The following is an 11,904-nucleotide window of genomic DNA, read 5'->3' on the forward strand; positions in this document are numbered from 1 at the left end:
TCTGAATAGGGTCATTTACCAGAGATCAAAGGGGAAATTTATAAGAAGGGATAGGGGCTCTTTTTTAATGGGGACACTTATCATTAGGACAAGGGGCGAATGTTAAATATAAAGTGCGCTTATCTGAGCTAAAAAGGAAAAGGGGCACTTGTCAAAGTGAAAGAGACACCTCTCAGATTTAAATAGGGCAAAATATCAAAAGTGAAGGGGGCACTTTTACAAATTAATAGAGGCACTTGTCAAAGTAAAAGGGGCATTTTTCGGGTACTTGAAAGGTGGGGGCACTGTGTCAACCCCCTGCCCCCCCCCCCCCGGAGGGCCGCCTCTGGGTCCAGCTATTGTGGCTGTTAGGTGAAGGGGCGCTGGTCTTATAAAATGGCCATTTCCCCTTCCCTTGGGCATTACTGAATACTTTCTCTTCAGTCTTCTTTTTTCCCCTCGCCACCATGAAAGCAGGGATGAGGAGGGGGTATACAACCCCCACCTATACTGTCACGCAGCACCTTTACCTTGAAGTAAACCAATAATGATTGTCCATTGCTGTCATGATGATGTGGTGTAGGTCGTTCCTGTTATGTACATTATAATGTCAAACTTGTTTGTGTTTATCGTCACGAAAGCCTGCAAGGCCTAGTTTGTCTCTAACTCCCAGTCCTATAGGGTTTTTATGATGAGGGGTTTTAAGTATTGATTTAATACTAACTGATGAATTGATAGCAGTTAGTCAATTAAATTTCTTGGGGAAACAAAGGCTACTAAAACCAGTTCATTCAAAGCCTAATTGAAGCAGAAGCCGAGCGTACTCATTATAAAGAGCATATAATGCGGCGATGAGTGAAAGAAAAGGAGACACAAGAGCACCCTTTATTGAGTTTGGAAAGTCGTATAGGCCAAACATTAATAGATGGCAGTGATGATTTATTTTAAATGGTTCTTTACAAGTAATGTGTATATCCTCTGTCAGGAAAAAAACAAAATAAATCTTTCCAATCAGTATACCGGTATGAAGTTTACTGGCCAACGGATGTTTCATAATTGTGAGAGAGCATCGTTCAGGCAGGCCACACATACAGCAGCTGCAGTCGAAGTACGGGATGCTAAAGGAGACAGCACAAGCTGAGATCGAGAGAGTATTTTGCTCATTCGCGTTTGCTCATCGTCAGAAGCGTTATTTCGCAACTTGCTACGATCGGGGAAGCACGTCCGTGGATTACGCTGTGAAAGATCTCAGGATGTCAACATACCAGTGTTTGTGTCTACGGTATCTTCTAAACTTGGAAATAACGTCATATGTAATCATCTCGTGACCCTTCCGTGTTTTTGCATGGTTTGTACTGCACAGGGGCATCGGTTTCGACAGCCCATGCCCCGTAAAATTCGCCCAAAAACTCCCGGCGATAAAAAGGAGCCCAAAACAGATGGTCCACAGTCAATTCACAGGAGGAATTTTCAGTGTGCAAGCTATCCAGTGATTTTACTGTTCAGCTTACTTCGTTTTATTCTGTTTCAGCTGTGGATGCTTATCACAGAGGCAGTTTCTCGAGTCAGTACACGGGAAAGCTTCGGCATGGTAGACAGCGGCAAAACGGGGTATGGTCCCCTGAAAAATGACAAGGAGGATAATGGGAATGCTATGACAGGAGTAACAATTAATCCTTCATCGTCTTCCAATTCAACGTCAAATGGAACTAAGTTGGATCCACAGCTGTCAAAGCAGAAACAACATCATAAAAGAGCATTTGAGTATTTATCTAAAGCTCTCAAAATAGATGAGGAAGATAAAGGTTTGTGAATGTGTGAATTAAATGTTGTATTTAAGAAATAATTAATAACATGTCAACAACATGTAATAAAAGAATCTCTAGAGAAGTCTATCTGTATAATAATAATAATAATAATAATATCAGATATTTATATAGATCTAGCGCACATATCCACCATGCAAGGTGCTCAAGGCGCTCCAAATATACTTTACTTTACTTTACTTTAATCCATCGATGTTGGATCATCATTCATGGACAAACTCTGGAGCATGCAGATACAGAGAACCTCTCTGCTAAGCTTTAAGAGAGAGAGAGAGGTACTCGAGATCCAGTTCCGTTAAACTACGGATGTCTTTTTAACTGCACATAGCTCATTGTAGACCTTTTATAAAGACACCACATGTATATATACACCTGCACAGCACCTACAATCAGTACGAGAATACACCCGACGGTAGCCTGTACTTATAGCGAAGAAGAAGAAGTTGGTAGGACAGAGCCTGTTCATTGATCGATTGAATTCCTTTGCATCAATACTTCTGTTTGTTGTGGTTTCGTGTCGAGGTGTGTGTGTGGAGGGTGGAATAGTTCTGCATTCTTCTATTTACTTTCAAAGTCATATACTGAAGGTGAATTCTTCCAATAGTTATCAAGTTTGTTTTTGAAGGCATTTACAGATGGGGCATTAACCACTTCTTCAGATAGGCTATTCCATGTGTCCACTACTCTATTCGAGAAAAAGAATTTCCTGATGTCCAGATGTGAAAATGTCTTCTCTAGTTTCAGAGTATGGCCTCGTGTTCTGTTTTCCTTGCATAAGTGTAGTAGGTTTGTCTGAGTGGTGTATAGGCCATGGAGGTACTTGTAAACATCAATCATATCTCCTCTCTTTCTGCGATGGGCAAGAGACGGTAGCTTCAGGTATCTCAGACGTGTTTCGTATGGAAGATTCTTCAGACTAGGTACCATCTTTGTAGCTCTTCGTTGGACGCTTTCAAGTCTCTTCTGTTCACCTATCCTGTATGGTGACCATGCAGCTTGTCCGTACTCCAAGACAGACCTTACAAGGCCTATGTACAAGAGTTTGTGAATGATCTTCGTATCACCCCCAGTAGCCTGTTAGACCTGGATATAACATATATTATCAGATTAAAGATTCTGTATCAATCAGCTTAGGCAGCATAGCAAAATGTAATGGTTTGAGACTAAAGATGTGTCTGGAAGTGGAATGCTAAACCGTAATTATTGGTACTGATGTCGGTGAATAAAATATATAATCTACATGTATCCTTGCTATCTGAATAACGGTTTCATACAGTTAATGAAGTTAATGCAATCAAGTAGAAGAGGTATTTATCGTTCTTTTTGTTGTGCTTCAGTAATGATTAGTGCTGTAGTCAAACTTTTAACCGTCCGTTATCCGACCGTCTATGGCACTATCCGTTTTCAATTGGACATTTTTGTTCTCCTGTTTTTTTAATTTTGAATATATTTGTTTAAATATTTTTTTTTTATAGGAAATCAAAAGAAATCACATTATCAACAAATAATGTACATAATTTGAAACAAAATCACTGAACAAAAACAAGTTTGGGCGACATTATAGTCATCATAAGTCAGCCCTGACTGTTGAATGTTGAATTGCAGAGCAACAATCTACAAGATAACTATCAGTTGCAAGATTGTAGATTGAGAAGTTGACTCGTAAAACTAAGGCTGCGTTTAAGCTCAATTTTGAAGGCAGAATGAGCTATATGAAACACTCATCGTAAACGCTCATCGTAATCGCAGTTCCACGGTGTACTGTTTATGCTCACTTCTTTGGCTCCTTCAGGCAATTCTTGCTGGGTGGCCCTAATTGGTCTTGCAGCTGGATTCGCAAACCTGCACTGTGCATGCTACGTAGACCCACTAGAGGTCAGTGCGTTGACCCCATTTAAATGCGTTTACAAATTGTAAACGCACCTTTTTGTGAGTTTACGATTGGCGATCATGATCGCCGTTTTTCGGTGATTCTACAAAAGTGAGAAAGGACACAACCGTGTTTTAAACTAAACGCGTAACAGATGCCTGATTCTGGCCAGAAAAAGTTAAGCATAAACACGCCCTAAGTTCCCAGCCTTGAAATACATGCAAAATACTTCACTGATGCCATTTAAATCCCAAATCCTGACCTCTGCGATATCACGATCGTTAGCTATAAACATGAATACATGTGCGTACTAGATTCATTAGCTTCATAAACAAAGTGAAACCCAGTCGTTGTTCCAAAGCATGGCCGACAGTAAAGTCTCAGTTTTTGTTTAGTGATTTTGTTTCTAATTATGTACATTATTTGTTAATAATGTATTTTTTTTTATTTTTTAAATTAAAAATAAATAAAATTGGTTAAGCGAAAACCATCTGGTTTTGACTGGCGGTTAAACGGAATTGGAGATATCCGTGATGTTACAACACTAGTAATGATCTACCTCTGGACAAATTTTTAAAACCCACCACTAGCTTTCTATAGATGAAGTTGCTAAAATGGAGAAATATTTGTTATTGAATGGAAAATGTGAGTGAAAGTTTTGGAGAGGGAACAAGAATCCACAGACTTAATTGTTCTGTATTAACTTGTCTATAGTTTATTGGTAAACATAAGTATACTACCAGCATATTACAAATAGCCAGAGATCAAAGTATGTTTTGCAATTTGCATACGTGTCACATGTAAATGCCACTTAGTGCTGACATTGACTATACATACATGCCCAAGCTTTAGTTAGGGGTGTTGACAATAAATTTGTAAAAGGGAAGTTATTTCAAATATTACAGTACAAGGCCTAGGGGAGGATGGATAAAATTGGGTAAGGGTGGGTGAAGAGGTGAGAAAAGAACTGACTTTTTGTAAAAGGAATCTTGGGCTTGGGTCTGTGGAAAATGTGTTACTTGGTTTGGGTCAATATACAGGTGTACATCATTATTGAAAGTGATGATGATGATGATACTATTATCGTTAATAATAATAATAATAATAATTAGTCATGATGATAACAATAAGATAATAACAACAACAACAATAATAATAGTGATAATGATATCAATATCAATAATAATAATGTTAGTTTTTACACCATTTGGTGCCATTAAATACAGGCACGTAGCCATGGTGGGCACGTGCCCCCCCCCAATTTTTTTCTCCAAGATCGATTGAACTTTTTTAGACCCCTCCCCAGGACGTCGATCAATTACATGTATGTGCCCCCCCCAAAAAACATCAAACTCTGGCTACGGCCCTGATTAAATATACTTACAGTTTATGGAAAGGCAAGAGAATAATAATGATAAAATTTACTTTATTAATGATACATTTTATTCATCAAATTTGGATAATGAAATTGTAGACAGGATCATGTGATGGTTGCTAATGTGAGAGCGATGTGCAATATTCAACGTTTCACACCAATTACGACCATCACGACCATTGAGGTCGTTTGTCAAAATCTGCTGTGTGGTATCAGTACCTTGTACATGTATGTACCATGTTTGTCTTGGATGTGCAGCAGTGCGCATGTAAACACTTGAATTGATAATAAATCAAATTTGCTCTGTTGAATCAGCTTGCAATACAATCGATTGATATGTGTAACCTGTGTAGACAAATATCATACTATTGAGGCACATCATTTTTTTTTCAGTGGGGCGAGGGGGTATTGGGTTAACTTAAATAATGTAATGTATCAGTGATTTAGTCTGTTGTACATGTAGAAAAAATTATCATAATTTTTCTTCAATTGAAACATCAATGTGGTAAATAGTTTAGAGTTCAATTTATTTGTTTCTGAGGAAAAGAAGTAAGCTTAACCATTATTCATCGACCGATCTCTTATTATCTGATGATTCTGCTAGAGGTGTGAAATTATGTGCATGTCAATTGAAATTCAAGGTATTCTAAGTTAAGGGCAAGACCAAAGTATTTTGTCATTTGGTATCCCGTAGTTACCATACTAAGGAGTGACCCTGAAGTGATATAAAATCTGTAGTTTTACTTCTTTTATCTGATCTATAACAAGCTATAGCAGGGCTATTAAATGATCAGGTATAGGCGCTACTAAAATTTTAGATGTGGTCAGTAAATTATGGTACAAAATAGCTTGGACTTGCCCTTGAATTAATCAAATCTCCTTTAATTGATTATATCCTCCAATATATGATTAGATGCATCTGTGTGCACATACAGTATGAGCAAGTAAGCCATACAGTCCTAATAACAACATAGGCTTACAGGTGTGTAGATATTTTACTTTTTCATAACCTTTGACCTTTATCTTTACAGGGCCAGGGAGCAACAAGCGACAAGCTATTGAGTACTATAGGAAAGGAGTGGATGAGTTGGAGAAAGGTATTGCAGTGGATTGTAATAAACCAGGTAGGAATAATTAAAATGATAATGATATTAATAATAGTCACATATGTAGTGCTTAATAGTTTTGTTTAAAGTGCTTTACATTTTAATTATTATTACCCCGGTCAATGGTTTTAATCCCTTATCCGCACATGATAGTGCACACGCTTCCCTGGGGATTATTCTGGCCAGGAGCCATTTTACAAGCGCACACATACCAATCCAACCTCATGGTTGTACCCATTTATTACCTGGGTGGAGAGTGGCAAATGTAGATTAGTTTCTTGCCAAAGGACATTAGTGCTGCGATGGGACTCGGAACGGCAAACCATGTAATCCACAGTCTGTTGACATATGTGCTAGACCACTACACCTCTACAAATGCAGCATTAGATTTTAAAAAATATTATTAGATTTCTGATTTGTTTTCTGTAGTAGTATATTTCTGTTTGGAGCCAGAAGAAAGGCATCAACTCATATACTTTGACATAGAATTGATGCCCTTCTAGCTCTGAACAAATGGATGCAATGTTTGAAAGAGGGCTTATCTGCTGAGACTGGAAGGATATCATTAACTCACAATTAAATTTACACCCTTCTGGCTCTCAACAGACAGTTGTCAATCTCACAGCACCATACTACATTTGTTAAACATGTATGTTAAAATGTATGCTTATTTCTAAGGTAAAATACCTTCTTTTCACCATTATACAATTTTATGCACAACAGTGCTTCACTGCCATATGGGTGTGTTTGCTGTGATGTAAAATGGTACAGCAGCCCGCTGCAAATAGAAACCAAGCTTTGAGGAGGGAAGATAATGCTGACCTTTTCCGAAACTGGCTTTACATTAACTATCATGAGTGTAAAAGAAAACCGCACTGTCCTATCTACTTCTCTTTCCAATTACCGAATCTAGAGAGTATGTGTACATCATTGAGTCTGACTCTCAGTTAACATAGGAAACTGAGATTGGATGGAGTGTTGTGGGAATGGCAGAGAGGGAAAAGGGATAGATGGAAAAGTAGATGAATTCTGGATGGATGTGGAAGAAGTGGAGAAGATTGAGAGATAGTTCAAGAAATGCAAAAGAGGAGGGAAGGTTGACAATTAATATCTGACAATTACAACAATTATAATTTGATTAGGGTTTTATATAGGGGATTAGAAACAAAATGAAAAGTGACATCAATTTGAGAAGGATGCATTTGATTTTAAAGCAGTCTTAGGAATATGAGTAATAAGGAAGAGAGTCACTCATCAAGGCCTTTCAAATGATATCAATGATATGATACAAACACACTTTCAGACACTGAGCTTGTTGTAAACACAGTTAGCTTCTTAACAAACGTTATTAAATCAATCAAGTTGTTATGAATTTAGAAAGCAGAAATGAGTCTTTGAAGGAAAGTGAGGTTAATTGGCCAGAAATGATGAATTGCTACCCAGCTGTGATGGTGTAGTTAAAGACTAGTCATCAATCAATATCAAATGAGAAATATACAACCCTAATTCAATCAAGTAATGAGTAATGATGGCAGGCACTATACAGTCAGTTGAAGTTCAAGGAATAAAATGAAATGACAATTTCAATTGGATTTTATTTTAATCATCATGTTCAGTGCCTGGTACCATTTGACTAGTGACATAAACAAAAAATCATAACAGAGCGATAGCAATTTGCAAACAAAAGTGACCAATTCCGACGCAATTCTGATGAAAATTTCTTGTTGTATTTGCCAACTTATTATATGTATATTTTATGTTTTAGGAAAAGTTTATCATTAAGATGAAGAGTAACAATTAATGTGTTTCTAGTGACCTTTGACTTTCCCTATTTCATATAGGCCTACTTAGATAAAATCTAAATGTATGTGCATTCATGATTATAACATGTAGGCCTTCATGTACTTTACCCCCAGTCATTTTACACATTTGAAAATGATATTTTTGGGCTATTCTCTGTATATTTTGTATGGTATTTAGGTATTTGTCTTCTATTTTCTTATGGATAGAAATGGAACATTCTTTCTTCATTTAATCTTCATCATATATGGTAGTAGGAATCAGATTATTTCTCTTTTTGTTAAAGTTCATTCCAAATTATTTACCAGATCTGTACTTTCTCTCCCTGCATCTATCAAGTCATCTGAGAAGATCCGTCCATTAAAATGTACGTCCTTCTCAGGTTTTATATTCTGAAGAAGGCCCCCAGGCGTGATATGAATGATATAAATAGCTGTGCTGCTATGAATAATTGAGAAGTCAAGTCACTCATCTTTTCTGCTCCATTTCCACTCAAGCATCCAGAGTTCCAGACCTCAGTGACCAGTATTGTTGAGGCGTATCGGTCAATTGACCAGTTAGGAATCCACTTTAGGAGTAAGGGTCACTTTAAAGAATCAGAGAATGCCTTTGATTTGTAACCTGGAACTCAATAAATATAGTTCATACATGTCAATTTTTATATTGCAAGCCAATAAATTCTCTTGTGAGCCAAAAGGGTGTTAACTACCGTGTGAGTCAAAAAAAAAGTTTACACCTATAAAATTGCTAATCATTTTTAAAATCATCTATGAACATTAAATTATTATACATCTTATGAAAGAGTGTTTTATCCCAAATCATTTGGTATCATTTTTGTGTGGTATGTGTTCACGCTTGGATGAACAGGTGGCATTGTTTGCGAGAGTGCAAAAATCGATTTGCGCCAAAGTGATGCCTACAGTATGTATTATGTTGGGATTAGCGGAGTGAGAGAATGAGTATCAAATGAATGCATTGCATATGTTTTTTGCAAAAGGCAAAGTCGCACACACCCACACACACGCACACAAAATATTTGTTGATATTTGATATTGGATATTTGATATGTGTGGCATGATTTATTTTGTTAGGGATGTTATTTAGATCTGCAAAGACTGAATTAATACCCAAATCCCGATTGTTTTATTTTATACATCACATAGGCAACTTTGGCGCAAGTCGATTTTTGCACTCTCGCAAACAATGCCTCATGTTCATCCAAGCGAGAACACATACCACACAAAAATGGTACCAAATGATTTGGGATAAAACAATCTTTCATAAGACATATAACAATTTAATGTTCATCAATGATTTTTTAAACAATTAGCAATTCTCTAGGTGTAAACTTTTTGCAGTTTTAGCACATTTAGTAATTTGTAAGTTATCTCCTAGCTCTCAGCACCCAGATTTCCAAACTTTAAAAAAATCTTGGTTTTGTGTAGAGTGTAGAGCTGCACAAACCAGTGCTTGAAATTATAAATCAGTTGTGTATATATACAATGTGTACAAATAGTGTGAAATACACCCTGCTTTGAGAGATTCTAGTTGAATTTGAGGAGTGAAGATGATTGTACTATTAGTACTATTTCCTGACGGTGCAATCCCATTAGGAAATAGGAGTATTGCAGAGACCGAGACCCTGTAGAATCAGCTGGTGGCAGAAATTAAGGTAGGGTGTATTTATACCCCTCATCTTTGCAGTGTTACCGCATTTTGCACTAGTAACTTTGAGAAAGTTGTGACTTAATCATTGGCCAATGAGCAACAAGTGGCATAAAAAACATAATTTTCAGCAAGGCAAGCTCGCTTTCCACTAAAAACATTTCTCTGCAAACTAACAAATGAAATATGAAAAAATAACCTACTTTGACATCACAGATATGAAAAATAGTAAAGGGCTTGCTTTCTATGACTATGAGATATTCATGTTCATGCATGTACATTGTACAATCACATTAATTGCTCATGACTAATCCATGCACAAGAAATTTAGCATGAGGGATATAATGGAATATATCATTAATTCATGAACATTTTATAGGCTTTTCTAATCCAATCTAAATTGGAAAATTGATTATAATTGACACTATTCAGAATAGTGTATTGATGTAACATGCTGCCGTCTATTAACTGGAGAAAATGTGCTATAAAAAAGTGAGTGACAGCCTCTTTACGAGGGTAGCTGTATATCCCCAGGGCACAGTCATTAGGGTTAGAAGCGATGTATCTGTATGTGTGTGTCACACATTAGCTGAACATTAGCTGAACATTAGCCTCGCATGACTCTTATCAACCCATCCGTTCGTAACAACTTGTGGCTACGTGTCTCTGAATTTAACGAGATGGATAATTGAAACCTCTCGCTCTCGTTAATCAATAAACTTGCATGGTGTGTATGTATGCGAGGGCACGTGTGCTTATTTCTGGGAATTTCAATCAATGCAGAACATTTCTGAATGTTAAACATTCTGTGTTGTCATTAATTGGACTGTTTAAACTTTGAAGTATCAACAATTCTTCATGAAAAGTTTGAGATTGAATACAAATAAGTTCAAAGACACTTTCTAACATTGTGAAAATCCAGTCAAAAATGAGATAAGAAACAAGATATAGTTTTAGTTCATGAACATTTAGAGAAATTAAGAGTAAACTTTTAACTTTTCTTGTATATGGGAGGCCTATATATAGAGTTTAATATGTACTGAGTTATATTAGTTCTACTGACCAATAACTGGTATTCATGACTAAGACCCCGTTCTCACTCACTTTGAAAGTGGTCTTAGTTAGACCGCTCCAGACCGCTCCAGAGGAATGGGTCTTGAGGAACGGTTTGTGAGCGTTCACACTCCGAGCAGTTTTTATGGCTAAAACCGCTCCACGAGTCAAAGTGGTCTTGTTGCTATGGCAGCTCAGGTAGGCGGGTCAATTTTTTCGCGCGCGGAATCCAAACCCTATGTCACCTGATGTCCCGTTTGCGACGCGTCCCGTATACATGTATATGTGTAGTGCCTGCCCGATCGCTCATTGCGCGGAACGTCACTTCCGTTCAAAGTACGCTCTCCATTCACATTGCACGTTAGAGCGCTCTGGAGCGCTCTTAATAAGACCCGCTCCTCAAGACCTCCTCGGAAGGTGGACTTCTGGAGCGGTCTAGAAGTCCGCTTCCTGGACCACTTTGAGCGTTCTCACTCACCTAAAAACCGCTCCTGAGGAGCGGGTCTTAGTTAGAGCGCTCCAGAGCGCTCCAACGAAGTGAGTGAGAACGGGGTCTAAATTTCTTTCGAGCTTAATTGTTTTATTATTACTGCAGATCAGCTAAAAATTGGGTATTAAATATAGCTTTTTTTAATCCTCAGAAAGAAAATACTTAATGAGGACTTCTGCTTGATGGTATGGAAATTGTGTCTCTCCATCTCCGTGGTCTGACACCTTAAAGCCCCTCTTAGGGATTTGCAAGCCCTCAAAAACTGATCTCCAAATTTATCTGTAGCAGCAAGATGAGTTTATGAAAGTATTTTGTGCAAAATTTCAGATCAAAAGACTGTGGTTTTCTCTCTATGAGTGAAAATTGAAGCCCTCATTTGTACTAGACAAATGGGGTGAATGAAACACTGCCAGTTGCAAATAAATATTTTGCCACCATAATACCTTGAAAAATAGCAAAGTAACATTTTAATAAAGATACAATGTGTTTTATATAATCTTCTCACACAAAAATGCTTAAGGACCCTTGTTATGAGCAGCTACATTTTTTTCTTGAAAGGTTTTTTTGAGGCATGTTTCTCCATCAAGTCTAGACAAGGCTTTATTAAATGATAAGGGCTTTGTTGTCCCAGTATCAGCAGTGTGAGATGGAGGTTGTAATTAGTGTTCATCTTGTTGTAAATTCATGAATCAATAATCTCAAAAGCTTTTTGTACAGTATTCATGCAAGAGATGCCAATC

General features: G+C 37.3%; 1 protein-coding gene across 1 annotated transcript in view; it reads left to right on the forward strand.

Moving 5' to 3' along the window:
* The first annotated feature begins 1,063 nt into the window (after positions 1-1,063).
* The window catches only part of LOC577727 (spastin), a 55,812-nt gene continuing 44,971 nt past the window's right edge, over positions 1,064-11,904 (forward strand). The window contains exons 1-2 of the mRNA XM_030999540.1: positions 1,064-1,784; positions 6,082-6,174. Of these exons, the coding sequence (XP_030855400.1) occupies positions 1,325-1,784; positions 6,082-6,174 (553 nt within the window). The 5' untranslated portion in view covers positions 1,064-1,324. The remainder of the gene's footprint in view (positions 1,785-6,081; positions 6,175-11,904) is intronic.

This window comes from Strongylocentrotus purpuratus, unplaced genomic scaffold (genome assembly GCF_000002235.5).
Source record: "Strongylocentrotus purpuratus isolate Spur 01 unplaced genomic scaffold, Spur_5.0 spur5_scaffold_5, whole genome shotgun sequence".
NCBI lineage: Eukaryota > Metazoa > Echinodermata > Echinoidea > Camarodonta > Strongylocentrotidae > Strongylocentrotus > Strongylocentrotus purpuratus.